Genomic DNA, 17,374 nt, shown 5'->3' with positions numbered 1-17,374 from the left:
AAAATGTCTGTGCTGGAATGGCTTCCAGAGTAGGAAGGTATGCGGCAGGAGGATTTAGCTCTGATTTTATTTTGGCAAAGCTGTGATGATTTGTAGAGTGAGGTTAAGGTTTTCCTCCTATCTGCTTCTTTCATCCGTGTGATATTTTCTCATCTTGCTTCTAAAACTCCCGTCAGCAACGACCGGTGATGTTCTGGGGAGCAGCCCATGCCTCAGCGCTGCCCATGGGTGTTTGGTACCAAAGGGCCCTGTGGCGCTCTGCTCGGCGGGTGTTTGGCAGTGTCTTGCAGCCCCAGTGCTGGTGCTATGTCTTTGCTGTGTTGTGCTGACCTGAAGCTTTTTGCTGGTGGTCTGGACGCCCCGTCTGTTTTCTTGAGCCTGAGTCACGTTATCTCAGCAGCAAATCAGGCTCAAGACAAGGAACGCCTGGGGTGCAGGAGCAGGGGATCTGCAGAGAGCTCGGTGAGCAGGTGCGGGACACCCTGTCACCCAGCAGAGTTGTTTTTCCTGTTTTCCTCAGGGCTCTGCTGGGCTGCAGCATCGGGCAGCTTAGTTGAGCACCTGGATGTGGCAGGTGGTTTTTGGGAGATGGCTCACAGAGTCTGGCCAGGAGGCTTGAGCTGGGTTTTGTGTTCTTGCTAAGCCAGTGGGTGAAGCAGGTTCTGCATCACGTCTGCAACATGTCCATATCACAGGGTTCTTTTACAGGGTTTATAAACACTGTGTACTTCTTCATCAGGACACCATGGGGTACTCAGTGTTGACAGGTGTGCCTCGGTTGTCCCTAGGGCAAACCACAAATGTGTTGGCACCAACTTCACAAGTCACAGCCTTCACCTGTGGTTTTCTGCATGTTCTTGTTCTCCAGTGAACAGCATCAGCCCGACTTCACAGCCCTTCCACAAACACCAGGGGTAATACGGCCACATGGATCAAATCTTCCACTTTCCTCATGATTGCATCTCAAGTGTTTCCTTGGAGAAGAGCTGGGCAATTTGTTGCCTCAGGGAAATCTCCAGAGGGACTGATAAGGATTTTCTGGAAGGTTTTGCAGGGCAGTTCCTGGGTGTGCTGTGTCTCAGCGCAGGACATGTCCGCAGCCACGCGGTCGGGCCCTGGAGCAGACGAGAGTTCACACCTGCTCCAGTGAAGACAGTCATATTATTATAATAATACAATCTTGTACTAATATGGTAGCCACTGTTAGAAAAGCATGACAGCTACTCTTAATGGAGACCCCAGAAGGTCTGTTTTTGACATCAAAAGTGTTATGAAGAAACTGGTCAAATTAATTGCTACTGACGGGTGCTTAAGCTTAAAAATATCAACTATACCTCTGAGAAGATAATTTTACTCTCTTTTTAAAAGGACTTGTGATAAAGAATTTATCTTTCTAAATGAAGAACAGTCTGTCTAAATGAAGAACAGGACTGTCTTATGGCATCAGTAACGATACAAAATACAGCTGGTATAGAGAGGCCTTTTTGATTGATGTTCCTCACCTGGACACTTAGCACTGAGGTGATTTTTGTGTCAATGATCTTCCAGCAGAGATCACTCGGGCTTGGAGCTTGGCAGCAACATTGCGGGAGCCACCAGGCTGCTGGCGTGAGCAGTTACATGGTTATGGCGAGGGGGAAGTGAGCCAGCATTCCAGTGTAAAATATGAAGATTTTATAACCAAAACTTCCCGAGTTCTGTGCCCAGGTACACTGACTGAAGTGTGATGATCACCTCAAAGAAGTTATGTATTCCTTTCTGATTTGCATTGCTTTGCTGCTGACTGCTTTTTCCAAACTTGTACCTCAAGATGAAAAAGAAAGCAGGTTTTGCGGAAGGAGAAATAAAAGGCCAATCGATAACTGCACAGCAAACCTGTTTGAGTCTGAAATCCTGCCCCTTTGCCCTCATTTTAACTGAGATAGCCACCTCTGTGTTGCTGACCTTTTAGATGACGCTGGAATGAGATGCTGTGACAGGCTGGTCTGCTCAGCATCGTAAGTCAACCATTGTACTGCTGGATGACGGGCGCCCATGTACCACTGGGCTCTCGGCCACCCCACGGCCCCAGCCCCACGCAGCCCCCGGCTCCCCCGGCGGGGTCCCCCCGTACCACCAGCCACAGGTCCGGGCCCACCCGGGAGCGCGGACGCGGCAGCGACCGGCGGTGACAGACCCGAGATCGGCTGCGGATTCCACAGCAAGACTCTGTTCTCATGACAGATACCCAAAGGCAGATTTTCTTTTAATTAAATAGGAAAATCTATAATTCAGTCAGCATGATGCCTCTTGGTGTGTTTATTGTTATACCCCATTTATTTGCTTTTGTTCTCAACATATGCTTTTATTATGAGGGAGGTTTTTATACTGACCATCTGTGCATCACGAATGAATTTCAGATAGGACTGAAGGACTTGTGGAGCAGGGTAGAGGTCAGTTGAGTTTCTTAATATCTGAGTGAAAATGGGTGTTGTTTACGGTTGTGGAACAAACACACCAACTAGTCTTCTTAAAATAATATTGAAATTGCAAAGTTGACACTTTCAAGCTGTTGTCTTTAGGTTTCACAATTACCAGGCTTTTGAGATTAGTGAAGTATTTCATACCTCATATAGTTAATATTTTACTTTCTGTCTCCACACTCTGAAAAAAATATTTATTGTTTCAATAATATTCTGCCTACATTTTAATATTTTTCTTTGCAGCCAAAGGGCAAAAAGCATTTAATTTCCCCAGCAGCAAAGGTGATGGCATTTATCTGTGTGTTTGTGTGACTGTAGGGGTAGTTCTGTATCCAAGCCAATTTCAGGTCTTTGGGATGGGGTTGTTTCCCACCCAGAAAAAAGCAGTTTCCCGTCTCCTGGAACAATGACAGTGATCACTGGCTCAGGCTGGTGACTCCTCTACCCTTGGCTGCTGGTTCAGCACCCACAGCCTCCCAGTGCACAGCTCCTGGGCTGTGGTTGCAGACCTGTGATCAGGATTTGCTCCCCAGGCTGTGGTTGCAGACCCATGATCAGGATTCGTTCCCCAAGCTGTGGTTGCAGAGCTGTGATCAGGATTCGCTCCCCAGGCTGTGGTTGCAGACCCATGATCAGGATTCGCTCCCCAGGCTGTGGTTGCAGAGCTGTGATCAGGATTCGCTCCCCAGGCTGTGGTTGCAGACCCGTGATCAGGATTCGCTCCCCAGGCTCTGCACGGAGCTCGGTGAGGAGTCCCAGGCTGTGAGCAGCTGTTCAGCCGCTGTCCCCACAGACCCGGGGCTGGTTTGCTGGGGTGTCCGTGCAGCTGAGGCTGCTGCAGCCTGTGCTCAGCTCAGGGCATCGGCTCCTGGCATGAAGGACACCAGGAGAGCACAGCGAGTGCTTGCGCTTTGCAAAACATGTGTTGTGATTGTCCGCAGGGCCCTGTGCAGGTGGCCATGAGCAGGATGTGATGTGCCTGTGCAGGGGCCTGTTGGGCTCGTTTGGGCTCTGCCTCACCACCCGTCCCGGGTTGGCACCGCTCGGGCGTCGCCATGAGCTGCTCCGCTGCCCCGTCCTGACGCTGCTCTGCCCAGCGGAGCAGAGGCACCACGCTGGAGCACTCGGGCTGCGGGGAGTTTGGGGAGGAGAGCGGGAAAAAGGCTGTTAGATCTATCGCTGGCAATTTAGATTCAGAGACATTTCATCTGCAGTTCCCTCAAGTGTTGAATTGAATAAAACCAGCAGCAGCAGTGGCAAAGGAGGTGGGGGAAGGGCTCTGAGCACTCTGGGCTAAACAAAAAGAGACAGGCAGCTCATAAAAAAAAAAAAAGAATTACATCTTTGGGCTGAAAATAGAGATTGGTGAGGCAGGGAGGAGAACGCGAGGCAGAGCCCGGCCCTGGGCAGGCGCTGCCCCAGGCTCCCGGCGTTCCTGCAGCCTGAGCAGATCACAGGATTTCCTTCTGGGTTTCATGATTTTCTGTGGGTTTTTTGAAGCTCCAGTTGTAGAATCAAGCGGGGAGAACACAGTCCCAGGCTTTGTCTGCAGTTTAAAAAAATTATACTTTACTTTCCAGTGCTTCAGGAGAAAAGTGCAAAAGTGAAACCCTCAAGGGTCAAATATTCAGAAGAAAAAGTAACTTAGCACTTACAATTTTGTAAACACTTCCTAGCAAGTGGTTCCCAAATGCAGTCATGGGATGGCAGAGCTGCCCTTGTCATTAGGTGTTTCCGTTCATCTGCCTTAGAGAGGGAATTGCTGCTGGATATTGTTCTGACCATGCACTGCAGCATTTGTTTTTCTCTGTGTCTGTCTGTCCTTCCCTGGGGAGGACAGCTGTCCCAGGGAGCCACTCGGCCTCACTGAGGCTGAACAGGGATGGGAGCCATTCGAGAGAACTCCATTACAGCAGAGGGCAGATTCTTGGGGTCTCTGTTGCCTGGTGTGAGTGGTGCCACTACTTCCACAGCGGTGCTTACGGTCACAGAGAAGTATCAGGGGTCTCGAGGCCACCTGTGACCGTCCCTCGACAACCCTTGTATCACTGATGCCATCTGCTTTGCAGGGGACTGGGCACCACACGTGAAGGGACGTTGGTGTGCGGTCCAGGGACACGGGAGTGCAGGGAGGCGGGTGGGATGCACACGGGGACAAGGGTAGGGTGCACGTGGGGAGGCGCCAGCTTCACCTCGCTCTCCGTGCTTCAGCAACAGGAGCCGTTCGAACCCACAGCCATGGTCTGGGCAGCACTGGGTCACCCGACGCAGCTGACAGCTCAGGCTGGTTTCTGAACGCTGCTGACGGGACTCGGTCGAGCGCTGTGGTTACACCACGATGTCCCCTGCCTTTGCTGGTGCTCATGTGAAGCGCATGTGAAATACGGAGGCAAGACCAGAGTGAGGAGTCGGGACTTTGGGCAGGCACCGATACCTTTCTTTCAGATCATTTCAGCTGTAAAACAGGGGTCACAATTCTGATCTACGTCACAAGGATTTGGGAGCCTGATTAGCTGTAGCCTGTAAAAGGCTGAAGGAGTCTCACTGTGAATCTAGGACCAAAGAGTAGAGAATGAGAGGGGCTGTCTAATGGGCATGTATTATGCTGCCCTGATTTTCTCCCTGTGTTATCGATCCAGCAGCTTGCTAGGATACAGCCCTGCCTGCTGTAGTGGTTTAATTCATTTTTAAGCATTGTTATTTTTCATGTTGTGGTCTTCCCCTGCTTGGGGTTCTTCTCACTGCCCAACCCCAAAAATGTCCATTCCTGTCCGTGTTCCATGGCATGTGCTGCTCCCACATGTGTGCACACACCAGGGAGATGGAGAGGCAGCTTCAGCTACACTAAGCAATTAAACTCTGGTAGCTCAGGGATGAGCAGGAGGCCGTGATTTTCTTTTCCTTTGCAGTAATTGCCTCTGCAATCAGCTTTGATCACCCGAGAGCAGAGGAGATGAGTGCTGCAAGTTGACATCAGTGGTTTTAATATATCCATTTACATATACAGGAGCAGTGCAGCATACAGCTTTCCATAGCGCCTCTGACCTGAAACCATCGCCGCTCCATAGACACCTCATTTAATTTAATACTTCACCGCCACTGCGGAAGCCACAGGATGGGGATGGGAGGGGGGATAATCAAGCCCTCACTCTCTTGCTCTCTGTGAATGTCTGTAGAAATGACATGAAAGTAATTGCTTTTGAAAAGCAAAGCAGAAATGGCACAATTGATTCCACTTAAATGAGAAGAGAAGGAGTGGGGGTGGGGGACGTTCACCCTAAACATGGCACCTTCTCTCCTGCTGCAAGCAAATCGCTTCATGTGTGTGTGGGGGCAGAGGAGTGGTGGGCTGGTCCGCAGGGCTGGCAGGGCTGCGGTGGCTTGGGCAGGCAGAGCTGCTCGGACACGTATGGCCACTCCGCCAACTCATGCCCAAGGCAGACGCTGCTCCGTGCAGCCACGCGCCACCCCCTGTGGCCACGGGCGCTTCTGGGGCAGGGGCCTGGTGGGGACCCTCCTTGCATTGAACGTCCTAGAATTGTTGTGCCTCTAAAACCCCCTTACCTGCCCCACACCTGGGGAAGGGGCTGTTTGTCCTGCGTGCAGAGGAGACACCAGTTCCTTCTGTCTCTCCCCCACCACAGGGCAGCCCATGGATGGAGCACAGTGAGCTCGCGGCCATGGGCACCCCCCGCCCCAGTGCCAGCTGCTGGTGCCCGACCTCCCGCCAAGGGCACGGTGTCTCCGCGCAGCCCAGCTCCCTGCTGTCCCTGACCGCACTGTGCCGAGGGGCAGCCCCAGCTGCTGTGTCCCTGTACCCGTGGTGCAGCTGCTTGTGGTGACGGGGCTCCGCAGCACCTCCAGGGGTGTCCTGGCTGTTCATCAGGCACTGCTGTGGAAAGGTTGTGTTTGGGGCTGCGGGAGGGATGTGGCACCTCAGCCCAGGAGCCTGGCTCACGGCACAGAGCATCAGCCTGTGCCTCACGGGAGGAACGTGTCTGCGCCTGGCAATGAGGTGCTGCCCTCCCTGCCCTGGTGCTTGTTCTGATCACTGGCAAATACAGAAGAAATAACCACACACAGTCTTGGGGAGTCTCCCTAGACTGAGAAGACTCAGATACATTAGTACTGAGGCAAAGCTGAGGACGTGCAGACCATCTCTGGCTGGAGTGGGAGCAGCCTCAGCGCTCACTGCTGCGTCCCGTAGCACAGAGATGGGCTCTGCTATTGCACCGTACCGGCGTGCGAGCACACACACACACTCAGATCCACTCAGAATTTAAATGGTTTCTTTTTTCTTTCCGAGAGTGTTTTGCTGGACAGCTATGACCTTTTTCACAGTGTTTGAAAGCATCACCTGCATACAGAATACAGCTTGGAGGACGGCAGGCTACTGTGCTAATAACAATGTCTCCAATACATCTTTAATGTAGACATTAATGTCATTTTATGTTAATTACATGCAAATTGATTATTAATGTATTTATTGAATGTTGACAGTTGGGTGACAATCTTCAGTAAATATGTTTTACTAATCAGTTAGCATTTAATTAATATCGAAATTCTCTCTAGGTTTAGTAAGACAGTGAACATTAATTAGTCCCCTCGGTCGCTGTGTGTGTTGCAGGATGTCCCTGGTGCTCCTGGTGGCTCAGTCGTGCTCAGCAGCTCCGAGGGGCACGCACAGGTGGGCCTGGGCATCTCGGTGAGATGTCTGCGATGTCTGTCCCCTGCACGTTCCCTCACTGTGTTACTGGGCAGCTCTGGAGAGCTCCTTCCCCATGAAACGAGGCTGCTGCAGTCGCTCCTGAGCGATAAGAGCAGCGCGCTGTTCTCAGCTGCAGTGATCGCTTGGCAGCAGGTAGGACCCTCGGTTATGGCAACACATCACACAGCCCTGGCCAGCAGCTCCGAGGTCTCTTAATGCTGAATTTCAAACACTGAGCAGATAAATTCCCGGGCTGTGTGGCCAGCATTTTCTCTAGCCTCCCCACCATGATTGGGGCAGAGCCCCAGCCCCAGGCATTTGCACCCCCCAGACACAGCTCCTCTCGCCTGTCACAAGGGGAGCAGCATCCTGGGGATGTCCCTTGCGAAGGAATCGGGGCCAGTGGCCAGGAGCCACTCCACTGCAGCTGCTGCAGCACTGTTAGCTCCAGGATCGATACTTGAGGCTTGTCATGCTAATTGTTCCTTGGCTGACGTTCATGATCCTTTACTGCTCCCTCCTTCTCTAAACTCTTTACAGCTGGGACACCATGCGAAAATGTCAAGCCGTGCAAGCCCAGCCCTGTCCTGGCAGGATGAGGGGTGGCTGGCTGGGGTCCCCGGCCCCTTCATCCTGCGATGGCAGCCATGGGGGAAATGCCTTAAAGGGCATTAGCACAGGACAGAGGAGCACACAGCCTGATCAGAAGCTGGCTATTCAGTTACTGCTTAGGATAACTTTGGTTTTGCCCAGTTGCTCTTTGCTGCCCTCACCCAGGCTGTGTGACACCCCCTCGGCGAGCAGAGGCAGGTACCCGCTGCAGCAGAGCCTCTGCCTTCCCCGACCTGGACATACCGCAGCTGCCGCGGGCGTCCGTGTCAGATCACACCTACCATATTGGCTTCCTGTCCCCAGAACATCAGGTTTTTGCAGCTAATGTGTGTGGGGGTGTCTCCTCCCAACAATCCCCACCCCCAGCAGCATCAGGCCTGTGCTGTTCGGGGTTTTGTTAAGCCGTTTAGTATTAATTGATTTTTTTTTCCATTTTTTCTTTCTTTCCCTGGGCGGGTCAATAGCTGGATGCTCAAGAGCAGAGGATCTATCAACTGCAGACCAGGCAGAGGGAGCGGCAGGCAGAACCGCAGCAGAAACGCAGCCGGATCCAGCAGCTCAGCCCGGACCCAGACACCAGCCGCCAGCTGCAGGAGGGGCCCCATGCAGGTAGGGGAAGACACCAGCCCGCGCTCGCTCGGCAGCCCAGCCTGGGAAGGGAACTTCATTGAACGCATTCACAGCAGCACTGACAATCTACTGTTCTCATTTATGTAGCAGCATAAGGAAGGGCTACAGATGGGAAAGCAGAGTTTCTCAACTCCCAGTGAGGAGGGGAAAGTCCAGGGAACTGGGAGGCAGCTGCGGCTCTGCTGACTGTAAATAGGTGCTGGGATTGTGCTTGATTTGTGGGAGTGACTGCTGTGATGCACAGACATGCTGGGTGCTGCTCCTGCTGTTGACCTCGGTGAGAAGGGAGCGGGGTGGCCAGCAGAGACAGTGCCTCCTGGACAGCGCTGTCCTGGCTGCGGGTGCAGCGATGTGCAGGGAGCAGGAGATGAGGCTTGGCCAGACCTGTCAGCTCTGCTGCTGGGGATGAAATCCTCAGCCTGCTGCAGGACATGTAGACAACTGGGGTGAAACTCGAGAGGAGGCCTGTGCAGTGCAGGTGCCCGTTGTCCCCATGCCAGCTCTGTCTGCCCGGCCCTGCTGCAGCTCCTCGTCCCATCCCCACGGCTGCCGCGAGTTGGAGCATATGCTCAGACAGTGAATTCATGTCACCCTGCTTGCAGAGTGTGCTGCTCCCCATCTCGCAGCCACAGGCTGCCCGACGTCCCCTTGGGCACCGCTGGTCCTGAGCAGATTTTGGCCACAAGCTGCCACTGAGATCCAGGTGGCAAACAGCAAAGAGCGCTGACCTGGGAATGCGTGCTGCCGCTGCTGCTGCACGCGGCAGAATCGCCCGCTGCACCTGTGTCCTCCACAGCAGCACTTCCCATCTCTTTCAGCACCCTATTAGCCCAAAAAATTATGTCTATTTTAACAACTTAATAGTTAAATGTTCCCAGTGTCTGGAAGACTAAAGCAGGCACTCCTGATGTTGGAATCCCAGGTACCAGCATGCTGGACAGTTGGAATGAGCTCAGCACAGCTGGTTTGTCTGAGCAGCAGCTCAGGGGTAGCATTTTAAAATGGGGTGAGTCCCTTACTATCCAAAGCGGAAACATTTTATTTCACTTAATTTGGTGATGATGAAGATGTTATATGAATATGAACATATACAAAAAATATACACACTGCATCATATATGAACATGATGCAATTATTTTGTTTATTGCATTTGAAGGAAAATAAAAGAGATGTTGTTCCGTTTGCTGCCAAGTCATCCATTGTTCTCTGTGTGTGAAGAGCCAGCACAGTGTGGGCTGGACGTGCTGTGAGCCCACGGGAGGGCTGGGAGTGGGAAGTTTGCATGTCTTTGTCCCTGGGTGTGAACAAATGAGTGTGTCAGTGCATGCCTGCATTTTGTTCTCACGTATATAGAGGTGACCAGGTATTGATTTGTGCAAGGACAGTGTGGCAGGGCAGGAATCACACTTCTGTTTCTTCTTACAGTTACACTGTCTTAGTTCCTTCCCATCCCTCCATCTCTTTATACTCAGTTCAGCTGAACCTCCTGCTCGTTTTGGTGAGAAATTGACAGATAAAACAGCCCAGCTCTAAACTTTCTCTTACAAAATTTCTAATTAAAGTACTGAACATAAAGCCCCATTACATAAAATATAATACAATTCTGGGTCAGAACAGTGTTCCACCCAGTTCTGTGTCAGTGCACATAGCAGCTTATCCCCATGCCTGGGAAAAGCACTTTTCCACACAGAAACCAGGGGCAGCTGGTGACACTGCCCCAGGTGCTCGCCCACCTCCTTCCTGAGTCCCAAAGGAGCCTTCAACAGTCCTTGAGGAATCTTCCTCCATAACTCATCAAACTAGATCTGTAACTCAGATATTATCCGGCTTTTACAATGTCGTGTAGCATCGAGTACCACTGCCTGGGCATGTGTGGGACACAGAGCCACCTCCTTTTGTTCATTTTGAACCTGTCCCTTCACAATTTCTGTTATTTTATTGGAAGAGACCACAAACAGTCATTCTTTAGTCACCTCCCCTGTGACACTTAGGATTTTACAGACCTCTGTCATGTTTCCTTTCCATCATCCTGTTTCCAGACAGAAGGGCCCCAATCTTGGTTTGCTTTGGTTTTTTTCTTTTTTTTGAGCCAGACAAGTTGCTGATAACTCTCCTGGTTTGGAGGCTCTGGGCTCCCACGGCCGTGGTCCTGGGATGCCTGTCGGAGGCTGTAGATCCCAGAAGCCTCTGCAAGGAGTGTCGGGGTGATTTAGCACCAGGAGCATGAGTTATGGTCCTGCCCTTTGCAGAAAGGCTCGCAGCACAGCCCTGCCTGTCAGCTGGGTCCCCACCTGACCATGAGCTCTCATGGTGAATGAATCAGGATTTGGCATATCGTTGTTTAATACAGCCCCCATGCTAATGTCTTTTTGAAATGAAACCAAGAAAGCTGTTAACCTCAGTTAGCCAGCTGTCCTCACCGTGACCTGGATAAATCATCATAGCAGGAGCTTTGAAGAACACTGCTCGTGCTGCTTTGGAAATGGAGCTGGAAAGGCAGGACGGTGCTTCCAGCTCGTGCCAGGAAGGTTTCTGTGCAGCGAAGGGCCTGGTGTGTTCTCCTGCCAGGGACCCTGCGCTGCTCCCACTGGGTGTCGATCCTGGGGCTCAAAAGGCTGGAGAGCCCCTGTCTGCTCCCCCGAGAGCCCTGGCCTGCAGGGCCCAGGGTCATCCAGCAGCCAACACGTTCTGACGTCTGCTGGAAAGAACAAGTAGAGCCTGAAGGGTGTCAGTGGGTGACGAAGGCTCCGACACCCCATCTGTGTGACATGTGGTGCTGTGCCGTGAGCTTTGGCCTGAGCGCTGCTGTCCCACCCGTGGTGGTGAACACGAGCCAGTGAGGCAGAGATGGGAGCACAGATTTGCTATCAGAACTTTTGGATTCAATTTCCTTCCTCAGCAGAATGTGCAGTTTCTTACATGTGCTGCCCTGAAAATGAATTGTGTGCGACATGGCCGTCAGTCAGAGACCACCAGCAGAGCGAGGGAGCACGATGCCGTGTGCTGCTGTGCAGTGGCTGGCCCATGGAAACGTCTCGCCTCTGCTCCTCCGTGGCTGCAGGAAGCTCCTGCCCTTTGCCTCCCTCCTGCTCTTGGAGTCGGTCGTGGAGCTGCAGCAGCTGGAGAGGCAGAACTGCCGAGGTCTCAGCGGTGGATCCATCCGCTTTCTCAGTAACAGCAGCGCATCTTGCGGGAGATGCACGTTGTCCCCACAGAGCCCCATGCTGAGCAGCAGCATGTTTGTTCTAAGCAGCACCCGCCTGGATTTAAGGGTCCTCAGTGGGAGGCTGGAATGTGCACAGCCATATACCACACTCAATATACCACACACTGTGTAGGAGGACACGGCAGCTCACACAGACACCCCAGCATTGGCAGCAGACAGATGAGGCCAGAAGCACGGGACAGACAGACAGGGCCAGAAGCATGGGACAGACAGACAGGGCCAGAAGCATGAGACAGCCAGCGGGCACCGCCGGCAAGGGAACAGTGGTAGCTGTGCGGACCAGTACCTGGGTCTGAGACTTGTGCTACAGCACAAACGTTAAAGAGGGAATAAAGAAAACAGCAGAGCATTGGCAAAAATGGGCTGTGAGGCTGATTCCTGTCTGTGCAGCCTCTGAAGAGCAGCCTGTGGGGCTGTGGAGAACCGGCAGCCCCCGGGCTGTGCGGCTCACGTGGAGCCGTGGCTGTTTGTGTAGCTGCAGAGCCTTCAAGAGAGACTTGGGAAAACCAGTTTGGATTCCAATGAATATTTACAATTACACTGCTCCAAAGCTGAATCCAATCACAGCGCTGCAGTATGCAGGCTTTGTGCTTCAAAAGAAAATGAGAGGAAAGCAGGAAAGATGGACTTGCCTTTGGAGAGACTTAGAAACACAGATCTCTCTGCTTCTGGCAGAACTAAAATGCTTTATTTCTGATAGGAGCAATTTATTCTTCAGGCATTTTGCTTGATATTAGAAAGTGCCTGGCTGTTTTTTGAAGTGAGAGTCTTCAGTAGATGGTCTTTAATTCAGAATGAAAGCAAGCAATGGAAAGTGTTCTAGTCCGTAATTTTGCTATTGTACTAACAAACTCCAGAAATAGGGGAGCATTTCCAAACCATAGCTGGGGCCCCTTTCACTCACTGCGTTCTTGGTTACCATGTGGAAGCAGGCTAGGCAGACCCACCCTCACTAAAACCATACTTCTAATATATTTGGCTGATTACCATTGTCTGCCACTAAACAGGATGATCTAACAGAAATGAAAGGGAAATGCTGCTGAACATTCTTTGCAGCTCAGTATTGGCCTGTTCATTTTTGCAGTGGAAGGTACACAAAAATAATAGTGGGGGGGAGTTGCTGCATGATCAAAAAGGGGAGGATTTGTGACTGCTGGATGGCTGCAGAGCACGGTGTGCAGCAGAGTGGGACGTGTGTGACAAAGTGGGGACACCGCTTGAGGTGACAGCGGAACAGCCCCAAGCAGCTGCCCCCAGGAGCAGCTCTGCCTGTGCTGCCCACAGAGCAATGCTTTACAGGTGCCCAGGGACGTCACCTTGGGTTGTCTGATGTGTTTTCCTTGTGTTGGGAGAGCAGCAGGAAAGGACTTGGCTAAAGGGTCACCCATCAGGATGCTTTAAGAAGACCTACAATGCACCCCAGCAGTTCCACATACTGGGGGTGTTCATGGAACTCTGGCAAATGGGAGCAGTTGTGGTACAAGGTCACTGTGAGAAGGGACAAAAGCACAGGGCAGGCTGGTGACAACACAGACTGTATAAACAGCAATTTGCTTCTTACTCTGACACTACACACACAGGACATCAGTCACCAGTGCTGCCAAAGCACGGCTGCAGCACTGAATGCTGCCTGCTGCTCTAACACACAGCACCTGCTCTTAATTAATTACCAATATTCGAAGTATAGTCTTGCATTCCACCCTGCAGCCATTCCCTAGCACCATGGCTGCATGAGGGAGAACTCAGGATTTACACTGCAAGGATGTGGAATTACTCTGACACGGAGTGCGCTGACAAGCACAACTGACCTGGGAAAGCAGCATCTGGATGCATCTGACGCATCCAACACTCGCCTCGTCCAGCCCGGGCCCAGCAGGCAGCAGCTCCGCACCCCGAGCAGAGGGCAGCACGCGGCTCTTTCAGACTGCGCTAATCCCTTTGTGCGTTTTGAAGATGCTGCTGTTTCCTGGTGCATTTCACCCTGTGGCTGCACACTCCCTTTGCAGGATGGCAATGTGAAGGATGCTGAGGCGAAAACCCGGGCAGCGGCTCTGTGATCTGCCGCGCTGCTGGGGCAGGGACGCGCTGTCACACCAGCCATGGCACAGGTGTTCCTGCAGCTTGGCACATACTGGCGTCGATAGCCCTCAGCATGAACTTGTATTCTGTATAATACTGCCTAAGAGGCTTAAAATTGACTGTGAAGTTCCAATATAGCTACAAAGCCTGTTTTCAGTTTCTCCACTGGCAGCTTGCTCCAGAAGGAGATGGTGCAATTTGGTGATTGATTCTCGGAGTCTAGCTAGTGCATCTGCACTGGGATTTTTGGAATCATGTTGTGTAACATGAAAAATAGTCATTTCATTCATTTGAAGTTGTCTTGTGGGAATGACGGCTGCCCAAATTCCACATGAAGATGAGAAATGTGACAGAGAGCCCGATACTGTGCGTACCAGAAATAAATGCAGTTTTGCACTCACCAGGAAGCCACAGTGATCCATCTCGCTCTCCACAGCTTATCATAGGTTCTCACACCAGCTCCTGACAGATATCAGTTGTTCTGGCCAAACCCAGTGCTCCAGCAGACCAAAAGAGGAGCAGCATGCTTGCGCAGCCCTGGTCAACACACAGCCTGCTGGAAAACTACCCAACAGTCGCTAGTGTTAGAAGCAGATTAAAGCTCGAAGTAGTAGATGCTGTTGGAGAAGGACTTGGCACAACCATCTATGGGAGCCACTCTCCAGGAGCTGCCGTTGTGGCGAGGGTTCCCTGTGCCCAAACTGCATCCGAGTGACCAGCGTGGCCATGCAGCCCTGACCTGCTCCAGCCCCCACCCTCCCACGGGACACGGCTGAGAGCTCCTGGGACAGGCCCCACGTCTCCCTTGGGCCCCCACGTTCCTGTGGTGGGAATTACATGGTGAGAGCCACTGAGTGCAGGTCCTGCCTGACACCCACCCCGGGCAGGTCAGGGACACCGACACGGGGACGGGGCTGACATGAGCTCTGCTGCTGTGGAGCCCAGCGGGGGCTGCATTTAATCAATGGAAGTGGACTTTTTTTTCTCCCATTAAAACATTTATTTTTTTAATGCATATACATTTTGGGAGCTCACCATACCCTGTGTGAAGCAGTCTGACATAGCATGACATTAAAAAACTGGTTTTGTTTTGTAGTTATTACCTGCTAGTTTGAGTGTTGCTGGTTCTTACACTGAAGGGACAATGAAAAATCATACTGCAGACAACCTCTATATGCCAAACTTGATTTTCTAATCCTCTTCAGTCATTTCTTTTCCAAGCTATCATCTACTTTTTCCTCATATGGAAAATATTCTTTGTATTTGATCACCCTTGTTGCTCTTCTCTGAAACCCTTCCAACTCCTTTTTTCTTGAGAGAGGCAGACCAGAGCTGCATATGGTAATCACAATGCAGTTTCCACTACAGATCTATTCAGTGGCATAACTGTGATCTGCTCTCCATTATTTTCCTAATAATTCTTAACAGCCAGTTTGCCTGTTGGGCTGCTCCTGGGCACTGAGCAAACATTTCCATAGAACCATCTCTCCATCTATATCTGGTTTTATCTAGTAGAGCCCCAAGGCCTCGCTCCTCAGGGGGGAACAGAGCAATAGCAGCTGGGACTGTGAGCAAAAACTTGAAATTAAGTGCAAATGCCCCAGAACTTCAGTGGGGTTAAGACCACCAGGCTGTGTCTTGTACCTTCAAGATCAGGGACAGCTGCTAAACATCTGAAAAACAAGAAATGAGTTAAGATGAGCTTCTCAACACTGCAGCCCTGTCCTATCCCCAGCATGTCTGCCCTGGAGCCCCAGCCCCGCCGGACAGGCTGCGCAATGCTGCAGGCAGAGCCCAGGCGGGCAGAACCGCGCGAACAACCTGGACATGCAACCTCCCTCCGCACAGCACCCGCTGGCCAACACGGGCACCTGCACCCATCGCCAGGACTCCTTCGGATCCCAGCTCCATGTCACGTTCAAGCACAAAGGCCACTGTCACACAGGCCACGGGAGAGTGACAGCCCAGGTGGCCAAGGGACAGGTGCAGCACTCCAGCCAACACGGTTTGGTGCCAAGGAGCAGACACTACGGCTCTGTGGTTCTGTCGGGGGCTTCTGCCCACCTCCCACCGCTTGGCACAAGCACCCAACCAGAGAACGCAGCTGGAGCCCTGCAGATAAATGCTGATATTGGTATCAAAGAACACAAATAACAGCGTGTTCTCTCAGTCCTTTTTTGCATTTCGTTTCTGTAGATTCAGAGAGCGAGCAGGGAGGGATCGTGCAATCTGACCGTCTGTATCTGTAGCCAAGACGGGTGTGAGTGTGACTGTGGGATGCAGTGACCTGTGTGACAAAGGCAGCATCACAAGGGCGTTCAGCCGGACATGGAGACATCGAGAGATGGTAAATGCAGGACTTCCTCCCTTGGCAGTCAGTCCCCCTGCATCGCCCCTACGAATGTGTTTTTCTCCAATGATTGCTGTGCCAGTGGGGTTAACAAAGCTTCCTGTGTAGCACTTATGTGGTATCAACTTAGTTTCTCCTGGTTTTTATCTTTTCTGCATCTTAGACTACTCATTTCTTTTTGGCCAGAGACTTAAGCTTAACCTCAAGGAAAGGAAGGGCATGAGGATCCTCTCTTTCTGCCTCTATTTCTGCATTCCTGTGCCTGCCCACCCTGTGGGGGTTCTCCTGTGCTCCCCACACAAGACCCTTGTTCCCCTCATCCAGCTCCCTGGTTTCTGGCCTCCCTGCTTTCCCCTTCTCCTATCCCATGCGCTGTTGTTGTTGGTTTGGGAGGCGCCCAGAGCCAATTCAGATGGAACAGTCCAGGTGCACCATGCATGTCCCAGCAGCTCAGTCGCTGTAAGTGGATGAATCATCAAGGGACCACGTTCTGTGACCATGACAGGCTGGGGAGGCACCACAGGCACCAAGTGCCTGGACACCCCCGCCTTGTCCAGGTGTCCAGAACAAGCAGACAGCTGGAGAGGCAGAGGTGGATCTGATTCAGCTTTGCTTGTACTGGGAACAGTGGGGCAGGTTCCTCCTTATTTTTGCCAGTGTAGCTGTTTCCTTCCACTCTATTTTTACACATCCAGTTATTTTTCTCCATTCTCTGGAGGGGACCCTCTCCCAAGAGCTACAATGTTTTTTTAATAAGTATTTTTCAAGTAGCTGGCTGAGACCCTGGAAAGGATAATGAGATAATTTTCATTGCAGAATGCAAAGCCATGCAAGACTTCCCTGTTTGTTTTTTCTCCCCTGTAGATTCTGACCACGCTATTGATAATTTATGTTTCTTGATATTCCTCACCAGCCAAACACAGACTGTGCCTCCGACAGCACCCACGTGTGATTAGACCAGAGGTGCTGGCTTCCTATGAACAGAGAGAATTGGAAATTATCACCAGAACCGCAGAGAAATAACCTTTCAGGCTCATTAAAATTCCACGAACGCGAGTTCTGCTCCTGTTTTCCCTTTCATGAGCGCGGGCGGCGGCCGCTCTGCTGGGAACCGCTCCCCTGCCCGGCCCCGGGCAGCGCCGCAGCGGCGGCACCGGCACCGCACACCGGGCACGGGCACTGGGCACGGGCAACAGGCACCGGGCAACAGACGCCGCCACCGCGCAGCGCCACCGGGCCCGACGCACGGCTCCCGCTGTGACCGAAGGGGAAACCGCGCGTTCCGGGAGGGCCCTGGCAGGCGGCGG

General features: G+C 52.1%; 1 protein-coding gene across 8 annotated transcripts in view; it reads left to right on the top strand.

Moving 5' to 3' along the window:
* LOC139829081 (uncharacterized) overlaps positions 1 to 17,171 on the top strand; it is an 80,773-nt gene extending 63,602 nt beyond the window's left edge. For 2 of the 8 annotated variants that reach the window (XM_071814500.1, XM_071814501.1), the window contains exons 4-6: positions 7,090 to 7,323; positions 8,247 to 8,391; positions 9,015 to 9,691. In XM_071814500.1, the coding sequence (XP_071670601.1) occupies positions 7,090 to 7,323; positions 8,247 to 8,391; positions 9,015 to 9,139 (504 nt within the window). In that variant the 3' untranslated portion in view covers positions 9,140 to 9,691. Of the gene's footprint in view, positions 1 to 7,089; positions 7,324 to 8,246; positions 9,692 to 15,913 lie in introns of those variants that run through there. The other 6 variants (XR_011741324.1, XR_011741322.1, XM_071814498.1 and 3 more) reach the window with 6 other exon arrangements.
* Positions 17,172 to 17,374: the final 203 nt, after the last annotated feature.

Source organism: Patagioenas fasciata, chromosome 13 (genome assembly GCF_037038585.1).
Source record: "Patagioenas fasciata isolate bPatFas1 chromosome 13, bPatFas1.hap1, whole genome shotgun sequence".
Taxonomy (NCBI): Eukaryota; Metazoa; Chordata; class Aves; order Columbiformes; family Columbidae; genus Patagioenas; species Patagioenas fasciata.
The sequence above is the reverse complement of the archived record's forward strand: the minus strand, read 5'-3'. Positions and strand labels throughout refer to the sequence as shown.